An 18,700-nucleotide genomic window follows, 5' to 3' on the forward strand; every position below is an offset into this window, starting at 1 on the left:
GAAAATAAAAAGCGGTGTATGTCGGATTTGCTGCAGTCAGAGTCGTTGCTCGGGTACTCAAATAGTCGAATATAACTAGGAAGCGTTGTAAGACGAGTATCATCCAGGGAGATTTCAGGCGGGTAGGATAAGTTTGAGCCGCATCCAAATATTCTCCTCAGGTATCCAAGAGAGAGTCTACTGCTTTGAAGAAAGAGAGGCTATTGTAATCTCCAAAGTAAGCTTACTATTATCTGATTTTGCTTGCTTACAACCTTGAATAATGTTATCAATTACTAATGATATTTAATGTGTGTAACTTTTGAACATTTCCGAACATTGAAGCAATCTCGCTTTTCAAGTACGTAAGTCTGGCAGGAGCCGAGTACTACCCGAATTGGGCACCGGCTTTGATTTCCGGGTTCCGGCACTCGTCAACTCTTGCTACAGTTGTGCGGCGCAAGAACCTGGAGAGTTTCGTAACTCTTTTGTTAAAATTAAAACTATGCTCTAACGTCAATCATAGGAATCCAAAAGTTTTCACAGGATCGATCACACCTTCCTAAATAGCTCCTCACCAAGGAGTTCGGGATTTATAAGAAAAGTAAGCTCGGGAATTGGACGAGGAGAATTGGAGAGAGCAGTTTACAGCTCGTAAGCCAAAAATGAGTTGTCTAAATGACCTAACATACCCCGCATATTACGTGTTGGACTTAGTTTCAGACTTGAAAATTTAATACGAAGCTACTTGATTTATTGGATTCCAATATAGTTTATGAACTGGTTGACAAACTCATTGGACGCTGCATATAATCATCAATCGGCCGACAACCTCGTGCCTTCTGCCTGCATGTCCCCCATCCATCCAACTTTTAGGTTGTTGAGAGAAAATATGACTTGTATCAAAGGTGGTGGCAGGAGGTAAAGCTTACAGTCCCCAATAACAATGGCACGCCTTGATGTCGACACCGCATTCGAGATGAACGAAATCACGACAGCGCCCAGCGCCGATGGCATCGATGCCATCCCTCAAAATCTCAGCAGCCACGAGGCCCTTGCGAGCTCTGACGAAGGAGACAAAAAAGAATCACTCAAGGAGGTGACTTGTAATGTCGCCGATTCTGCTGAGGGACAGTCGGTCATGATCTCCAGCGAAGCGTCCTTTTCGCGTTGGACAGCTTGGGCTCAAGTCCTGGCTGGACACCTGATAATCTTCGATACTTTTGGGTACATTGGTTCGTGGGGTTTCTTTGAATCCTACTATGAGAAACCCCTCAATGCCTCATTGTCATCCATCTCATGGATAGGATCTGTTCAGATCTTCCTCGTGTACTTCATCGGCACTTTTTCTGGTCGAGCTCTAGATGCAGGATACCTGAAGACTACGGTTGCTCTTGGCTGCTTCTGCCAGGTGCTGGGAATATTTATGACCTCGTGTGCGAAGAGCTATGCATTTCTGTTCTTAAGTCAGGGAGTTTTGGTGGGCATTGGGAATGGGTTGGCCTTTTGTCCAATGATCAGTCTCATTTCGACGTACTATACGAACAAGTCGAGGGCGTTAGCAGTCTCATTCGCAGCTGCCGGCGCTGCCACTGGCGGCATTATATTCCCCATCATTGCTAGGAATATGCTCGGAGGACCCGGTATTGGATGGACACTCAGAGTCATGGGCTTCGTGTTTCTCTCGAATTCGGTCGTCGCCATCTCTCTTCTGAGAGTACATGTCAAACCTCGAAAGTCCGGCCCATTGATAGAATGGGCAGCATTCAGAGAACTTCCCTATTTGCTATTCTGTCTAGGAACCTTTCTGGCACTATGGGGCGTGTACTTTGCGTATTACTATGTATGAGTAGCAACTTTTGATACAAAACGTAAGGTTTCTAAGAACTCGAAGCTTACGATTGACAGATCTCCGTGTTTGGCAAGACAATCATCCAGGTCCCGCCGGACCAGCTTTTCTATCTGATCATGGCGCTCAATGGTATTGGAATATTTGGGCGCGTCTTGGTACGCATCTTTCTCTTTGTGTAGATTGTCCTTTTCCCTCGGTACTCATATGCCCTGGTCTAAAATATAATTGCGCCCTTTATTCAAGAGTAATATCATGTACTAACTCTCTGCAGCCGGCATGGCTCGTTACCCGTGTTCCTGGGGTTCTTTATATCCTCATTCCGATGTCCTTCATGGCTGGCCTGATGTTATACCTCTGGGCACTAGTCACTAGTAAAGACGAACTCATCATCTGGATAGTGTTCTATGGTTTCTTTGCCAATGCCGTACAGGGCTTATTCGTCGGTGGTGTAGGTAGCCTTACAAAAGATAAGCAGAAAATGGGCGTTAGGATAGGAATGGTGTTTACAATAGTCAGCTTCGCAAGTTTGACTGGTCCACCCATTGCAGGCGCGTTGATTGATGCTCGAGACGGAAATTTCCTGTATGCTCAAATCTTTGGTGGAACTGTGATGGTGTGTAGTTCATCTGCTTTGATTATGGCAGCCATTTCAAAAAGGAAGGCGGATCTGGAGTCATGATGCTATTTGATTGACATATATCGACCCTTACCAGGGAGCTGAGAGAGGATCTCTATCTATATAAAGGTCTCTATTAGCCATTGTAGGGCAAGAGCATCGCGAACAGAGGTATATTCTCAATTATTGAACTAAATTAGAGCTGTTTTCACTCGTAAAGGCAAAATTCCTTCCACTAACTCGACTATATAATCAATTGCCCAATACTTATTCTTCTTCCGAGAAGGTAGACACTATAATCAAGTTTCCAATATCCAATGAATTCGTCAGTTTCGTCCAATGTCTAATCTAAGTCGACTCAGCAACATGCAAGAAAATATAACAGCTCTTTTTGAGTCGGATTTGATCAAGATGTGGAGACGTAATGAAATTGGACATGGCTTATTATGATGTGGAATTTGGGAACACCGGTACACAACTGAAGAAGAAAGAAGATATCTATTCTCCCCTTTGTTTCATCTAGTGAATTCGCTTCTCTTTTTCAAAGCTCGGCTATTGGTTGAAGAGTGCCCAATATCGAAAACCCTTCTTTTTTTCTCACTTGACTGAAACGTCCCACAAGCAACGAAATCTGGCACAGTTCATGACGAAACTCAACCAGAAAACAGTGAATACCAACGAGTCTCCACGACAACCATTTTACTCAACTTGACTGTAGCATCAGGTGCAATGAACTCAACAACACTCTACTCCAGTGTCCTTCGGCCTTAAAGAGCAAGAACAATACATCCATCAACGAATTACAGATTTGCAACAGGACCTTTTGTTTACCATTTGATAATAGAGCTTGGGAAGTATTTCTGGGGTTGCTGCCTTTCTTGAAGGCTGAGCGGATTAAGCGAGCGAATGCCCCTGAACATTGGCACTGCCCCATCGCACCCGACAGTCCACTCGTTCATTTGATCGCAGCGGCAACCGCCCTCTCATGCAACACATAAGGCCAACTCGGTAGAATTTGTTGGGCATGCTCTCGCCACGTTTGTTTGGCAAACCTCCATTTCTAATAGGATGCGGTGACACCAGCAGAATAGGCTCCCTACACAGCCACAATGTAACGCGGATGAGCCTGATTATTTTCAGCCCCAATCTCGCCGAAGCCTCAAACACCCAAGCATAAAGCTCTCGACACTCATAACAACTTCTTCTCCATAGGAATTGGTGTCTAATGTATCCCGATGGATCCAATCACAATAACCGCTACCGTTGTCGGCTTGGCTTCAAAACTTGTCATTAGCATCAAACAAATCTGCGAGTTCTGGACATCTATTGAAGATGCACCAGAATACTTTATGTCAATCGCGAGAGACCTCCGACTTCTTCAAAGCATATTAGAGGGGATCGAAGAGGTCGATGACACGACTATCGTTCGATTAGTGCTCGAAGAATGCAGTGAAAGACTCGAGAAACTGCACACGATTGTTGCCCAACTGGAAACCGGCTTTTTGTCTTCAAAAGGCCGGGTACGCAAGTGGACTGCTCTGAAAGCCGTCTTTCGCAGTGATCAAATCAGGAAGATCCAAGAATCTCTGTCCCACACCAAACAGTCTCTCATTTTAGCAATGCAAATGTCTCAAACGTACGTTTGGTCTCTGGCAATGTATACTGATACTAATGTTCTCCATAGGAGACAGATCCGCGCCCAGCCTCAGGCTGTCTTGGACAAGCTCACTTCGTTCTTCATGCAGCAGAAATTGGTAGCAGAATCTGTCACCGAGGTGTCGCTATGCGACAGCTCTATCGATTCGCCATCGGCATCTCAAGACTCAAAAGAGATCCGAGACTTAAATCAAGACTATGAATCACCAAATCCTCGACATTCTGAATGCCGCACCAAGTCCAGCATATCTTGGAGGTCATCATCAAAAGAAGGAGTGAGCAGGTGGCGGACGCCGTTTGGCAGGATCGATCTACGACAGGAAACATCTTCTCTCATGAACGGTACCGAAACCATAGAAACACGAACCCATTATAAATTCGTGGTACGTCCATCATCTTGGCTTGTAAAAGTAGGTTTGCAATGGGAAATTCAAGCTAGCCTTTCTGGACGGTCATCAATGCTCGAAACCTTCAGAGTTATCCCATGGAAATCTCCAGTATTTGAGTATTGTCGTACAGGAGACATTGAGAATCTTCAGAGGTTGATTTCAAATAATGAAGCTTCGATCTGGGATGTGGATAATAGTGGTCGCACAACCCTACATGTATGTCTATTGACTTCGAAGATTCTAAGAAGCATCGTTTACTGATGGTATTAGTATGCGGCACGAGGATGTCAAGCAAACACCTGTAGATTCTTGATTAATGCTGGAGTGCGAACGACAAAAAATGCTGGTAATTTGTCAGTTAAGGTTTCCTCATAAGTTCCCTGGCTAAAGTATACTAGTACGCCACTCACCGAATCTATCTACGGAGCAAGTTATGGGTCACGCAAAAATTGCCCAGAAGATCAGGTTGAAACACAACGCTTGCTTATGAGTCAGAATGATGACTATGTCGGCGAAATGATGACATTTCTCTCGAGTTTTTATGCCACCGCGCGGATTCAACAATCAAGTAGAGACGCATATCTATTCCCAGCCATACTACAGTCGTCAATGGTCCTGCAAAGTGAACTTCAGGGGTTTGTCGAAGAGCCGTCAGAGATTTACACCCCGAGAGCAAAGGTAGTTCGCCAGATCTGGAAATCTTGGCAGTCCTGGGACACGCCAGGGATTCCAAACTATTGTGTGGATACCTATGACGAGATAGTCGATTTGGCTCTAGTTGAACTACAGTACCCTTCGGTGTTCCATGCTTGCGTCTTGACTGGCCATTTGAACATTTCAGCTTTGATCCAGAGTGGCGCAAACCCTCATCTAATCTCGAAAGGCCATCGACATTTCTACGGACCAGATAAAGGGCGCGAGGATCGTTGGGACGCAGCACGGCGCATATATTTAAAAACATTTGACACTCCAACTTCATTGGCTATGTATACCTCTGGACATTTCTCAAATTGGCGAGCTGCGCTTCACAGCGCAAAACTCGACTTAGACGACTTTATTCAGCACGAACTGAGACCGGGACTAGATATAAACGGCAGGAAAATGCCTTTAAGAGTTTCAGGTTGGACTAAGACCAACCTAGCCCAGCTTTTCAAGTACAAACTCCAGCCAAGTACATGTAAAAGCGCTTGTTCTTGCAGATACACCCGAGCAGACTTTAAGCAACCAAAGTGGTTGAGATTCCTCTGGAATGTAAAGCACCAAGGAAGCACGTCAAGAACTTGCAACTCCTACGAAGATGATGAACAACGGGGCCACAACCAAGATAGCCCTGATATGGAAGTTGAGGATCAAGCATCGCCAAGAATCTTTCAAGATCTTGACCCGGGAGACGGCACACTATCACCATTTTGCTTTCCGGATCATAAAGGCTGTTGTTATGTTTGCCAGAGGTGTTGGTACAATAATCGAGAACGGGACTTCTGGCTGGCTCGAGACACTAGTCCCGATGAACATCTGGAGAACATGAAAGCGGTATGGGAGCGTGAAGACAGCGATGATTCACCATTTCTGCTTTCTTTGGGATAGAGTCTTGAGAAGCTACGATATAAAGGTATGGCTCTGAAAATAAATACTGTCGAATAAGGAAAATAATGACGATCACGACCACGCCGCTGTAATGATCTTGACCAAACGTGCAGTAATTTACTCAAACGTTTCACTGACGTAAGAACTGTCCATTCTTCATTTGTAAATGCAAAGCTTCAAAAGCTAGGTAAATTGGTCTGGAAAGCTGCTCAAAGAACCGCGAATAAATATACATCAAGTACTGTACAATATCCCACAGTCCGAAAGTACCTGAGCACTTCCTGCAGGTACGAATGTACCAAAATCGACTTTCATCAAGTCAAATGGTAGACCGTAGGCTTCATTAAGACCTCATTTCCATCTTCAAGTGAAGAGTACCCCTTCCCGGCCTCTTTCCTACCTGCCCTCTTCGGCTTCAACATCGCTATCACACCCGGCAACTCGCTCTCAGGTCCCACCAGGACCTTACCCGGATGCATAACATTGAAGCAAAGAATAGCAAATACCATCGGCACCGCTTCAAGAGCATAGAAATACCCTTCATGATACGGCAATGGATTCGAGGACGTGTTGCCCGCCGAGAATTCGATCAGGCGGAAGAAGATTCGAATCTGTCAAATTCAAGTCAGCCCATCATCTTTTCCGAGGAACATAAAGCAACATACAGTAATGAAACCGAAACTCGCATAAAGCGTCCAAAGCATGCCTTTCCATTTCTGATCTCCTCTGCCCCGGCCGAGTCTATCAACTTCCTTCATCTCGAATTGAAACTTTACCGCCAATCCGAGGAAGACGAAGATGAAGAATTGCTGGAGACCGATACCGCCCATATAGATATGTATACCTTTCAACTGATCCGCCTCTGGTGCCGTGGGACCAGCCCATGACCCGCCCACCAGCTGGATGACGAACGATATAAAGTCCAGAGATACGAAGATGACAGACAAGATTGGAGTAGGAATCGAGAGAATGGAGCGCGTTGGGGAGTAGAAGTTGATGAGCCGTGCAAGCAGCATGTATGCGAAGGCATTGATCCAAAGTGGTGCTAGTAGGACGAAGAGCTGAGAGACGAGGAGGAGAGCGACGGATTGTTGGTGCAGTGTTGAAAGGGAACGGGTAGTGAATGAGGCGAATTCCCAGAGACTACCCATGATAATTACCCAGCAGAATTTCTAAACAAATGAGCTGAATTGTCAGGCTGATATGAGATTGATGCGGACTCACCTTCTTGTAGACTGCGGCTTGTGTGATGTGTGCCACAGTGAGAACCCCAAAGGCAACAGAAGCAACAACAGCTGCTGCGAAGCTGGGGTAGTAATCGTACAACGCATTGCAGGTTCCTGGAGGGAGGTAGCCATTCTTGTCTGGTGTGAGGGTTTGTATACACGTTGGGACGGCAATGGTGATAGTATGTGGTGCAATGGTGACATGGGCATTTGTTTGACCTGGAAGAGTGATGTATTCCGTGGTAATGAACTCGGCTGCGGCGGTGGAAGCGCTTGTGGTTTGACGTGCAATGAGTGTGCGGGTCGGAGGAGGGGTCGTTATCGCGAAGGCAGACGTGCCTGTAAGGAAGAGCATAGCCAAGACGGCCACTCTTGTGAGAAACATAGTTGTTTGTCGATATTTGAACACTCTTTCGCAATGTGTAATTTGAGCCAAGTAAAGTCTAGAGTCAATTCCTGTGCACAAGATTGCGACTAAGAAAATGGAAGGACTGAATGAGTGTAGAAAATTGCAGACGATCAAGACATTGAATGAAGATCGAGATACAAGGCAACGAGCGTGTTTATATGATGAATACTCATCGCATATCGCAAGAATTTTTGAGACGCTCACAGCCTCCTCAAAATCCTACACTTCAGCCCACATAAAACATACGAGATTTAGCCACTGACTAAGCACCCCAGATTGCCGATCTAGTGTGGCTTCAATGGAGGACACGGAATAAATCATGATCAGCACATAACTTTCCGTCCGAGGATTCAAGAATTGCTCTATGGGCACGAAGGACTGAAACCTAGTCTGGTCCTCGCTTGGTAACCCCTGAAAGAAAAATTTTTGCGAGACGACCAATGAAAATGGCTGAATTGATTACATAAGAGGTTGGCGTACTGCAACTGAGCCTCCTTTGCCCACAGGGCTAAGCCTCACTTGAAGCTTTCCCTGTAACGTTTAGCTGGTGCGGAAATTGAAATAAAAAACCGATCAATAATAGGAGATATCTCAGGGAATGGAACACAGCCAGGAAAGGGAAAAGTTGTCCATCTAAACCAAGCCACTCGAGGCTGAACTCCTGCAGCCCTTATGGTGGTATACATACAATATACAATATCCTATCCATAAACATACGCCAACGCTAAAATGCACATCTACACCACACTGCCATTCTTCATGGCTCAAAGTATTTCTAACGGCAGTCTATCTTCTGAGCATGTATGACAAATCTGGAAGACTTTTGACGACGCTTTGCACTATCCTGTCCTGTTCTACTTCTTCTCTTGACTTCCTGTCGCCTCTGGGAGGAGCGAGGGGCGACCCACTGGAGCTGACAGATTTCGAAATTGGTTTGGCCACTGAGGGCACAGTGCGTTTCGTTGCCGTTGCCGGAGCAAGAGCAGGAGCAGAAACAGGAGTCGTTTCGAAGAAAGAGAAATCTGCCATTGCCCACGGATCAGCTGCTACCGTAGCAGGACCAACTGATGGCAACTTGGCGTGATTCACATTTCCGTTCGCCGCGGATGAACTCAACGCTTCCACAATGGACGTCTCTGCTGGCGGTCCCAATAATATTGAGCTTGTCGGGTGGGGCTTGAGAATGTCATCGAAGCTTGGAGTCGAGGGATGACTTGCTACCGGCTGCATAGAGATAGCATTCATGGTCATTGGTATTTTCGCTAGAGATGTTGTAGTGTTTCTCTGTGGAGGTAATTGCTCTGGCAAAGGATGTGATTGAACATTCATGACAGGTGAAGCGACCATCTCGCCCCAATCATCGTCCTCGTTTGCTACTTCCGAAGTATGAAGAATTGCAAGCTCTGTGTGTGGTTGTGTTACACTCGATGTGGATTGGGCTAAAGTAGCTATGTTCAGAGGCGTTTGAAGTGCAGAAGGGTTAGCAACGGTGATGTTGCCAGCCGAAGGCTGCTTTACAGATGGTGAAAGTGGTGTGGGCGAAGCTACTTTGTTTGGCTGTATTTTATTCTTTGGCATCGATCCAGTAGATTTATGTGAAGATGGAGGCTTGTTATCGAGGCTCTGTGACTTTTGTGGAGCCGTGTTCCAGCCGAAATTCGCAACAGGCATCTCGACAGCAGACTTCGTCTCCGCCAAAGACTCAGATGGCTTCACGGAGCTTCGCCGCGTGGTACGAGATGGTGATCCCTTTGACGTAGAAGATTTCCTCGTTAGATCCTGAGGCCATTCTCGAGGTATCTCGGGGACTTTCTCCACAACAGCTTCGACTTTCCGTTTGCCTTCTTTGGCTGCAAAAGCATGTGCCAACGGCACAGGAGCAGCCTTCTTATCATTCCAACCGAAAATTGAACTGCCTTTGCTTGCTCCACCTAGCACCACTCTACCACTGATCCGATCTTCTTCCATCCATCGAGCAACGATTTCGAGGGTATCCTTGCGAATTTGTGATTGAGGCCAATTAATACGGACATAGTTATCATCTCCAGTATTATATTTACGCATCGTGCCATATCGTGAGACTCTGTACCACGTCTTTCGTTCTTCTATTGTAGAAAAGGAATCGTGTGGCACCGTATCAGGTACGAAGACTTCCTCGAAAGGACCGTCTGCCTCGAGATCTGGATAGAATTTCTCCAATATTGAGGTATCTATATTGAAATCTACTGGCCCCATAAACTTCTTTGGACTCGGTTGTGGGGAAGTAGGGCCTTCACGGGGTCTGGAATCTGTGTTGACTTGATCCTGGATCTCTGGCGTGCGTGGCCTCTGATCCGCTGTGTCCTGTTCGTCATCTGACTGCCCTTCTTCAAAGTCTCCGAAGTCATCATCATCTTCGTCTTCCACTCCAGGCTCATCCGCAGCCTTGATAGTTTCCTGGCCGCTACTCGTGCTACTAGCCGCGGTATCCGGAATCTCTTGTTTGGCAAGCCCGTCAAAGTGTTCAACCAATTCTTGTACTTTCGATGAGGTTTTTCGGGGCATCTGGGGACGCTTCGGTTCTTCGTCGAACGAAGTTCGTGGTGATTCCTGAGACATCCCATCGTGCAGGCTATGTTCTGAAGGGGAGGACGAAGGCCGAGAGGAAAGATGATCGCCATCTAAATTCTCCGCCGTGGGTGCGACATCTATAACCTCAGAGCTGGTGATACGATCGCCAGCTTCTGGTTCCATGTCAATCTTGCCATGAATGACAGAAGCTTCTTGCGGTGCTGTGTCCTTTCCATCAGGCAGCAATTCATCACTCAGAGGTTCTGGATTTGAATTTGTAGCGGAGATATTGTTTTGTGACTCCTCTTCTTTGTCCTTGAAATCGTGCTGATCCGCTTCCTCGGCTTCCTCCTGTGCGCTGTGTGCAGTTTCATTGTCGGTCGTGAAAGAAGTAGCCCAAGGATCCGGTGACGGCAGTCTAGCAAGATCTCGCGCCTTGAGAAAGGGACTTGGTGCCAATTTTACAGTTTGATCCACTTCGTTTTCTTGAGACTCGTTCCAGTCCAGCGAGAGGGCATTCGGGGCAGGATTGGTCGTAGTTGCTGCAGCAGGAGTATCGTCCTCCCAATCGTCCGTTTGCCCGTCGAGCCCCAACCCTCTTCCATTGTCTGCAGGTAATGAAGCCCATTCCCCAAATCCATCATCTTCTGCATCGCCCCAAGGTGAATTCGTCTTCTCTTGCAAAACAAGTGTCGCTACTCGAGCTGGGGTGGCCGGCCTATTCTTCACTCCCTCCTCGTCCCCTTTGTCCTCTAACTTAATTGATTTGGGTAATTGTACTTCGTCCGCCCAAGGCGATCCCCATGGGTCGTCCATATCCACTTATCAAAAGGAAGCGGATTATCATATTGATGTGGTGCATGAAGAAGTTGCTGTGCTCAGACTCCAGTTGCCAAGATCATATTGGCGTCTGATGTTCGGCACGGCGAAAATGGCGCCGGTGGGAGACCCGGAACAAGCGCGTCATGTTTTGTTTTTGGATTGATAATCGATAAGAGTTCTCCATCTCGTCGCGGGGGACTTCACCATGCGAAAATTACTCACAAAAGATTGTTCAACACGTCGAGGAGTGTCAAGATGTCTTTAGACAAGGTCAAACACATCGTACTGGTATGAAACAGACCTCCTATCATTCCAAGCTGTGCTAACATTCCAGGTCCTCTCCGGTAAAGGTGGCGTAGGAAAATCTTCAATCACGACCCAACTTGCGCTGTCCCTCTCCCTGGCAGGCCATTCAGTAGGCATACTCGATATAGATCTCACAGGACCATCCATACCCCGACTCTTTAGCATCGAATCCTCGAAAGTCACACAGGCACCTGGAGGATGGTTACCAGTTCCTGTTCACGCTGCCAACCCCGCAGCAGGTATTGGGTCTCTCTCTTGCATGAGTCTCGGCTTTTTGCTTCGAGAACGAGGTGATGCGGTAGTATGGCGAGGTCCAAAGAAGACTGCAATGGTGCGGCAGTTCTTGTCAGATGTGTTATGGGGAGAGGTCGACTATTTACTCATCGATACCCCACCAGGCACGTCGGATGAACACATCTCTCTCGCAGAAACGCTTCTCAAGAACGCATTCCCTGGTCAAGTCGCTGGGGCAGTAGTAGTCACAACCCCACAAGCAGTTGCTACAGCGGACGTCAAGAAGGAGTTGAACTTCTGCACCAAAACTGGCATAAATGTTATCGGTGTTGTGGAGAACATGAGTGGTTTCGTTTGTCCAAACTGCTCAGAATGCACAAATGTGTTTAGTTCTGGTGGTGGCAAAGTTATGGCAGACGAGTTCTCTGTCAAATTTCTAGGCAGTGTTCCTATCGATCAACAGTTCGTGATGCTGGTCGAGACGGGACGGAGACCAGTGTATCCTGTTGGAACGGAGGTTAACGGACATGATATGGCAACAAATGGGGATGCTGATTATTCAACCGACGTCAAGGATCCTAGCTTGCTTATTGAGAAGTACAAGAGTTGCTCTTTAAGTCCAATCTTCGAAAGCATCACAAAAGAGGTGATCGCAGCGGTGGAGGCTAGACCATGATGGAAAGATTTGGACCACACCTACTGGAGTCGTACCACACTCAGGACCACGCCGTCTTTGATCCGAGAGGTTTTCAATGATAATGAGATGATATCTTGATATGGGAAATCAGAAAGGATGATTCCATCTACTCTCGAGCTCTACGCCTGGGAAAATTTCTGCCAATGGGGCCTCTGAGCAGCGTATCAGACTTAGAAGCTAGATGCATTGGCAACTCCGGCAACAACTGTTCTCGACACAGCACCGAATCCGAGCAGAGCACCATCTCCGCTTAGGTGTTCTTACTACGCAGACAAGTTGGACCAAGGTATATGGACGTACGAAGAGCTGGTAGGAACTCTAGTAGGTATTTTCTGAGTTTAGAGGTGCATAGCGGTGACGTTAGATGCTCTTACCACGAGCTGGCCTTCGAGAAGGTCTCCCTAATCTACAAGATCTGAAATTAAAGTGGCCTCACAAATCGTATGACTTTTCTTTGGCAACTGTCCGCTTGATGCCGTTGTGATGCACTGAGTTATCACACAGCTACATTACTCATTCGGCACTCGTATAAGGTGTTTTGTTGATCAAGTCTTCACAAGCCCGCCTTCTAAATTGAGCAACGCAACCGAGGCCCTTCCTTGAATTGTTTGCTTTTTACTCCACGATTTCGATGTCTGCTGCGATGTGTTTGCACGGTTAGGTTCTCGCTGTTTTCAGGGCCAAGCAAGGCTGTGTCAGAAACTGTTCCGCCCCTCCTTGGCTCTTGGCCACGATTTCCGCTCCTGATAGCTTCAACGTCCCATCTGCTCTATTGCTCATTAATTGTCTGATGTTCATCCATTTGGTGCCAGTGCACTCATCCAACTAATAAAAGCAATCAGTCACTTTTTTTTCAGCGTTGTCAGTAGTCATATATTCTACGACGCCGGCATCCCCGCTATCTCCAAGACTTCACCAAGAACTCCAAGACGCCCAGCGATGTCCCAAGCTGTTACCAACAAGATAAGTCTTATCGCCTTCCAGATGTAGAATTGTTTTCATTGCCAAGTAACCATTGATGCGTATCTTCCTATCTTCGACCACTTGCATGCTGTGGTCACACGAGCGTACATCTCGACGCTGTTTCTCACCACATCAATGGCGTCTTGTGCATACTTGGCTTGATAGGACATCCTGTAGTCATTGCACTTAATTTGTTCCATGACTTTTCTAGAACCAAATCCTGGACCGAGTCCGAGTCCAAGGCGGGGAATGGTCCAAAAGAGGGTTGACATCAGTCAACAACTGATGGTTTAGTGGCTTGACATCATCCCGTGGAGCGTTTATAAGAACAATCTCCTCACCCACAGATTACATTCATTCCATTTATTCCACGTCCCTCAGCGAGTGCCTTCCCCCTCTATTTCAATAATTGTAGTCCTACGCGAACTTCACGATGGAGAAAAATGAGAAGGACGTGGGACTCACGAGCCCCTCCAATAGCTCAACTCCTGGGTCTGAATCAGATAACATCATTGTGGAGCATGAGAAACTTGGGCTCTGGACACGCATGGGATGTACCCCCGAGTCCTTCAAGCGCAGAACAGTGTCCCAGGATCTCAATCACACATTAAAGCCTCGACATCTTCAAATGATCGCCATTGGTGGCTCAATCGGCGCTGGTTTCTTCGTCGGTTCTGGGAAAGCTCTTAATAATGGTGTAAGTACATTACCTCACTTGATATTAATTTTCGTGACGATTGGGTACAGTGGCTAACTAGATTAGGGCCCTGCCACTCTCCTGATCGATTTTGCTATCATGGGAGTTATGATTTTCAATGTCGTCTATGCTTTAGGTGAACTCGCAGTCATGTACCCTGTCTCCGGTGGTTTCTATACATATAGTACTCGCTTCATTGATCCTTCATGGGGCTTCGCTATGGGTTGGAGTGAGTATTCCCAACATCATCCATAACCATTAATTAATCACCTGACTTCCAGATTATGTCTTCCAATGGGCCGTTGTTCTCCCCTTGGAACTTGTGGTGGCAAGCTTTACAGTCGGTTACTGGAATCCTGATATAAATGTCGCAGTGTGGATCAGTTTATTCCTGGCCGTCATAGTCATAGTAAACGTATTTGGCGTGCTAGGTTTTGGTGAAGCGGAATTCTGGGCCAGCGTGTTAAAACTGTTTGCAGTTTGTATCTTTATGGTCGTTGGGTTGGTCCTTGGTAAGTCGCTCTCTCAATTTCTGTCCTCGCAGCTAACGTCCTCAACAGTATGCGGCGGCGGACCAAGCAATGGTCTATACAGCGAATACTGGGGAGCCCGTCTTTGGTATGACCCAGGTGCTTTCAAAAATGGCTTCAAAGGGGTCTGTTCTGTTTTCGTCACAGCTGCATTTGCATTTTCCGGAACAGAGCTTGTAGGCCTCGCTGCTGCCGAGTCAGAGAACCCAGCAAAGGCTCTACCGGGTGCTATCAAGCAGGTCTTCTGGCGCATTACTTTGTGCGTTCCCAATGCCCTTTCTCGAGAACTACGTACTGACGATGGACAGATTTTACATCGTGGGTCTTCTTTTCGTTGGATTGCTCGTCAGCTCGACAGACGATCGCCTCCTCGGTGCGAACCCATTCATCAACGTAGCAGCTTCTCCGTTTGTCATCGCCGCCAAAGACGCCGGTCTTGATGGATACGATTCATTCATGAACTTCATTATCCTGGTTTCCGTTATCTCCATTGGTAATTCGGGTGTCTATGGTGGATCCAGAACTCTCACTGCATTGGCAGAACAAGGATATGCCCCTCGCTGTTTCAAGTACATTGATCGCTCTGGTCGCCCTCTTTGGTCCACCATCGCCATTCTTATTTTTGGATGCCTTGGATATGTGACTCTAAGTTCCTCAGGCCCTGTACGTCAATTCTTACCTTGTCCCCGGAAAGGGAGTGCTTCAAATCATCAACAAATCTGAAACTAACATCTCAATTAGGTCGTTTTTGACTGGCTTCAAGCGCTAAGCGGTCTTGCTGCCCTCTTTACTTGGGGTTCCATCTGCCTCGCCCACATCCGATTCCGCGCTGCCTGGAAGTACCATGGCCACTCTCTCGATGATATTCCCTTCAAAGCAGTATTTGGCGTCTACGGCTCATGGGCCGGTTTGATCCTTATTGTCCTTGTGCTCATAGCTCAAGTTCGTTTCTCTCTCTCGTGCCTGGTTTCACTTACTAACTCAACCATCTAGTTTTACACAGCACTCTATCCCCTCGGCAATGATGGGAAAATAGGCACTGCAGAAGACTTCTTCAAAGCCTATCTTGCGCTCCCGGTTGTGATCGCGTTCTGGATTTGTGGTTTCGCGTGGAAGCGAACGGGTTGGTTGAAGCTTTCCGACATTGATGTTGATTCCGGAAGAAGAGAGGTTGATTGGGATAGGATTAACGCTACGAAGGCGGAGATTGCTGCTTATCCTGCTTGGAAGAGGATCTTGTATCTTTTGTTCTAAGAGTTGGCTGAGGTGGATAGTGCGCAAAGTACTGAGAAGTCTATCTTCAATAAGAAGAATTAGGAGCACAGTCGCTTTGCTCTCCCGGACGCTTAAACTATATCCAAGTCGAGTTCGAGGTGTCAAGCAACAAATGGGTTTGTTGCGTCTCCTCATCCGCTGGGAAAGTACTTTTGCCTAATCGGTTTCTACACCTCACTTAGGTTTGACACTAAGACAATCTGAGCTTGTATTTCATTCGACAGTAGCCCGAGCACTCTTCGCTCCGTGGACAACTAACTCGATTGAAAAATTTAAGTTTAGATGTAAAATCTAGGCAATCTTCCGTATCTCTGGTCGTGGCTTACCCCCCATTTTTGATTCGGCTTCACTTGCCGACTATAGTTAATATGCAGCTTATCTCATCCTCACCTTTATATCTCAGTACTTATCGCTCGCAACACTTCCAAACTCATCTCTTCTCAACTCTGAAATGCCAATTCTTGTCTTTCATCTTCCATACCGAAGTCTCCAACCCTAAGTCTCAAAATGGCCTCAACAAACGCAACTTTCCGCTACCTCTCCCGCGGCAGCAAAGTCGAGCCATCACCACACTTGTACCACCTCCCACCCCTCTCAGACTTCGGCGATATCCGCTCCCTCCCAATGACCGACATCAAACCCTCCATGGACCCCGGTACCAAATCCCCCTTTACCCTCTCCAAGCACGGCTTCCTCGCCCTCCGCTCCCCCTCCACCATGTTCTTCCCGCCTCACACCCACTCCTCCTGGAACGACGCCTCGAGCCTAAAATCCATCTACATCCCGGAGATAGAGACCATGCTGCTGGCCCTCACTGGCGGCAGGAAGGTCTACACGGATCAAGTCGTCATCCGGAATAATCTGCACACAGAAGTCGACGGCCTAGCAAGGTCCCAAGATACGAAAAAAGGAGAAGAAGAAGGAGAGGGAAAAGGGGAAATCGAGCACGAATTCCCAAAATTGATAGGTGTTAATAAAGGCACGGGCGCAAGTCCAGCTCCAAAAGTCCACCTCGATTTCGCGCCCCTCGGCGCGCGAACACATTTAAGGAAATACCATCCTAAAACCACTGAATTGGCTCAGGAGATCATCACAGCGGAAGAACGATCTCTTTCCACGCACGGCTTCAAGCCGCACCAGTTAGAAGAACTCGGTAAAGAACCGTGTACCTACACCGGTCCCCGATGGGCCATGTTCTCCATCTGGCGGCCCCTGAAAAAGGTTTTCCGCGACCCGTTAGCGGTCGGCGATTGCTCGACCTTCCCTAAGGACGATTATGTGCATTTCGACGTGCTGTTCCCGACGATAGGACAGGGAGAGGGGGAGACGCACAGGGAACAGGCGTTTTTGGCGTATGGGCCAAAAGGCGAGGGAAAAGGGGAGAGGCATGAGTGGTATTGGGTGAAGGAGCAGGATGTGGATGAGGTGCTTGTTATTCAGCTTTTTGATAGTGAGGCGGAGAGGGAGGGGAGGGGGATGGGGGGTGGGGTCATGCATAGTAGTGTGGTTTTGGAGGGCGAGGAGGAGGGTGGGGAGGTCAAGGAGGCGAGGGAGAGTTGTGAGGTTAGATGTTGTGTTATTTGGTAGGTTTGGGGAGAGGTTTGGGTACTTGAAGAGGTGGAAACTGTGTGTTTAACATTTCATTATAGGAGTCTGCTTATTAGAGGTCTAGTCACAATCAAGTTAGAAGGAAATTTTATTGTTCAAGGAGAAAGATATTTTTTATTGTTTATTCATCTGTGTATTTGGCAATGAAAGGAGGGGGAACTTACATCTCTTTGTCTGTCAGTACCACACAATTTCCCATCCATCCTACTTACTTACATCCATCCCATCCAGCAATTTCTGACACAACTTAAACACCTCCGTGGATCTCTCCACAGCGTTTTGTCCAAGTCTAGAGAATTTGTCCGGATGCCACTGATGTCTCTCCCTCCTCAACCACTCCCTCGAGTACATCCCACTCCCTCGAAACACCTTCTCGAGATCATGATGGCAGCACCCAATCAACTCACCCTTCAGGCGATCCTCCCTTGGACATCTCAAGTTAGGCAGCGCAGGAAATTCCACTCCATCCTGCCTAGAGGATTTAAAGGCCCGCAGATCAGCCACCAAAACCAGATAATACATCCCCCATTCCTTCTTGTCCCTCTGTTGAGACAAGAGGAGCGCAGCCCAGTACTCATCATCAACAGGAGGCGAGGATTCCAAGTACTCTGATTCCAAGTACTCTTGTTCGCGCTTAGCATCTTGTTCAGCTTGTGCACGCCGCTGCCGTTCCTTCTTTTCTTCCTGGCGCGTTGCTTTACGGGTATACTGAGGCCCAGATTGGGACTCGCCTGTGCCGAAGAAATATGAGGATGCGGAGCCGGTGAAGGGGATTGGGTCCCCTTGTGCGTCGAAGAAGGCTGGGCGGGAGTTGGAGAAGAAGCTTCTCATGTGCGCGGCGTCTTTTTCCTGGTCGGATGCTGAACGACGGCTAGATGAAGAGGGCTCCTCAGATGATGGTGAACACTTCCACAATTCACCCTCGTGTTGGGACTCCGCGGCCCTCGAAGCGTCCAGCGCTTCGGCGGATCGCTCTGCGGGGGTGAGGTGCGAGCGGCGGGCTGCTTCCTCTGGTGAGATGTTTGGGCGGGATGGTGTAGGCTTTTCCTTGCTTTGGGGAGCTTGGGGGCGGGGTTTGGTGTTGAGGTGTGGTTTGGTTGGTGTTCTTGGACGAGTCATGTTGGTGGTTGTTGTTGCTTGGGTAAATTGTTGCTTGAGTAAACTCTTTGCTTGTGTGAGTAAGTTTTGTTGTGTAAGATAAGTTGATGATCGATTTGAATGCTTCCTTGCCGGAATTTATACTGAGATGAAGTCCGCTGTCCGGGGAGTGGAACAATGGTATTGTGCCGTTTGTCTCAAAACAG

General features: G+C 47.5%; 7 protein-coding genes across 7 annotated transcripts; 4 read left to right on the plus strand and 3 right to left on the minus strand.

The window, feature by feature from the left end:
• Positions 1–1,120: 1,120 nt before the first annotated feature.
• LY89DRAFT_583873 (MFS general substrate transporter) lies at positions 1,121–2,510 on the plus strand (the record flags this gene model as incomplete). The annotated part of the gene is made up of 3 exons (XM_018209234.1): positions 1,121–1,822; positions 1,888–1,986; positions 2,103–2,510. 3 exons carry the CDS (start codon positions 1,121–1,123, stop codon positions 2,508–2,510), a joined length of 1,209 nt encoding a protein of 402 aa, XP_018071940.1.
• Positions 2,511–3,524: 1,014 nt separating this feature from the next.
• On the plus strand, positions 3,525–6,159 carry LY89DRAFT_718256 (uncharacterized protein). Its single transcript, XM_018218403.1, has 4 exons — positions 3,525–4,083; positions 4,132–4,708; positions 4,763–4,845; positions 4,891–6,159. Exons 1-4 carry the CDS (start codon positions 3,683–3,685, stop codon positions 6,077–6,079), a joined length of 2,250 nt encoding a protein of 749 aa, XP_018071941.1. The 5' UTR covers positions 3,525–3,682; the 3' UTR covers positions 6,080–6,159.
• A 234-nt stretch (positions 6,160–6,393) lies between these two features.
• LY89DRAFT_584821 (uncharacterized protein) lies at positions 6,394–7,660 on the minus strand (the record flags this gene model as incomplete). Its single annotated transcript, XM_018209289.1, has 3 exons — positions 6,394–6,690; positions 6,745–7,251; positions 7,304–7,660. 3 exons carry the CDS (start codon positions 7,658–7,660, stop codon positions 6,394–6,396), a joined length of 1,161 nt encoding a protein of 386 aa, XP_018071942.1.
• Positions 7,661–9,529: 1,869 nt separating this feature from the next.
• LY89DRAFT_553332 (uncharacterized protein) lies at positions 9,530–11,080 on the minus strand (the record flags this gene model as incomplete). The annotated part of the gene is made up of 2 exons (XM_018208333.1): positions 9,530–9,907; positions 10,013–11,080. Coding segments are annotated over 2 exons (1,446 nt in total), but the record flags the coding sequence as incomplete, so codon positions are not given.
• A 151-nt stretch (positions 11,081–11,231) lies between these two features.
• LY89DRAFT_645154 (putative amino-acid permease inda1) lies at positions 11,232–15,985 on the plus strand. Its single transcript, XM_018211867.1, has 11 exons — positions 11,232–11,374; positions 11,421–12,243; positions 13,013–13,115; positions 13,181–13,274; positions 13,702–13,983; positions 14,050–14,212; positions 14,265–14,495; positions 14,544–14,772; positions 14,822–15,176; positions 15,255–15,455; positions 15,507–15,985. Exons 1-11 carry the CDS (start codon positions 11,342–11,344, stop codon positions 15,765–15,767), a joined length of 2,775 nt encoding a protein of 924 aa, XP_018071944.1. The 5' UTR covers positions 11,232–11,341; the 3' UTR covers positions 15,768–15,985.
• A 39-nt stretch (positions 15,986–16,024) lies between these two features.
• LY89DRAFT_57831 (uncharacterized protein) lies at positions 16,025–17,448 on the plus strand. Its single transcript, XM_018208935.1, has 2 exons — positions 16,025–17,243; positions 17,334–17,448. Exons 1-2 carry the CDS (start codon positions 16,296–16,298, stop codon positions 17,373–17,375), a joined length of 990 nt encoding a protein of 329 aa, XP_018071945.1. The 5' UTR covers positions 16,025–16,295; the 3' UTR covers positions 17,376–17,448.
• Positions 17,443–18,641, minus strand: LY89DRAFT_57884 (uncharacterized protein). Its single transcript, XM_018208969.1, has 2 exons — positions 17,624–18,641; positions 17,443–17,572 (listed from the first exon to the last, which is right to left on the minus strand). The coding sequence occupies exons 1-2, from the start codon at positions 18,513–18,515 to the stop codon at positions 17,511–17,513; spliced, it is 954 nt and encodes a 317-aa protein (XP_018071946.1). The 5' UTR covers positions 18,516–18,641; the 3' UTR covers positions 17,443–17,510.
• Between the last annotated feature and the right edge of the window lie 59 nt (positions 18,642–18,700).

Source organism: Mollisia scopiformis (genome assembly GCF_001500285.1).
Source record: "Mollisia scopiformis unplaced genomic scaffold LY89scaffold_11, whole genome shotgun sequence".
Classification (NCBI taxonomy): domain Eukaryota; kingdom Fungi; phylum Ascomycota; class Leotiomycetes; order Helotiales; family Mollisiaceae; genus Mollisia; species Mollisia scopiformis.

Excerpts from the sequence above, each read along its gene's own strand:
- LY89DRAFT_718256 (XM_018218403.1), top strand. The coding sequence starts at position 3,683 with ATGGATCCAATCACAATAACCGCTACCGTTGTCGGCTTGGCTTCAAAA. Across the intron at positions 4,709-4,762 it reads GTGGTCGCACAACCCTACAT|TATGCGGCACGAGGATGTCA; the intron begins GTATGTCTATTG and ends TGATGGTATTAG. Across the intron at positions 4,846-4,890 it reads ACAAAAAATGCTGGTAATTT|TACGCCACTCACCGAATCTA; the intron begins GTCAGTTAAGGT and ends AAAGTATACTAG.
- LY89DRAFT_645154 (XM_018211867.1), top strand. The coding sequence starts at position 11,342 with ATGTCTTTAGACAAGGTCAAACACATCGTACTG. Across the intron at positions 13,116-13,180 it reads TTGCTCATTAATTGTCTGAT|CGTTGTCAGTAGTCATATAT; the intron begins GTTCATCCATTT and ends CTTTTTTTTCAG. Across the intron at positions 14,496-14,543 it reads GGTCGTTGGGTTGGTCCTTG|TATGCGGCGGCGGACCAAGC; the intron begins GTAAGTCGCTCT and ends CGTCCTCAACAG.
- LY89DRAFT_57831 (XM_018208935.1), top strand. The coding sequence starts at position 16,296 with ATGGCCTCAACAAACGCAACTTTCCGCTACCTCTCCCGCGGCAGCAAA. Across the intron at positions 17,244-17,333 it reads TTCAGCTTTTTGATAGTGAG|GCGAGGGAGAGTTGTGAGGT; the intron begins GCGGAGAGGGAG and ends GAGGTCAAGGAG.
- LY89DRAFT_57884 (XM_018208969.1), bottom strand. The coding sequence starts at position 18,515 with ATGACTCGTCCAAGAACACCAACCAAACCACACCTCAACACCAAACCC. Across the intron at positions 17,573-17,623 it reads GTTGTGTCAGAAATTGCTGG|AGACAAAGAGATGTAAGTTC; the intron begins ATGGGATGGATG and ends TGTGGTACTGAC.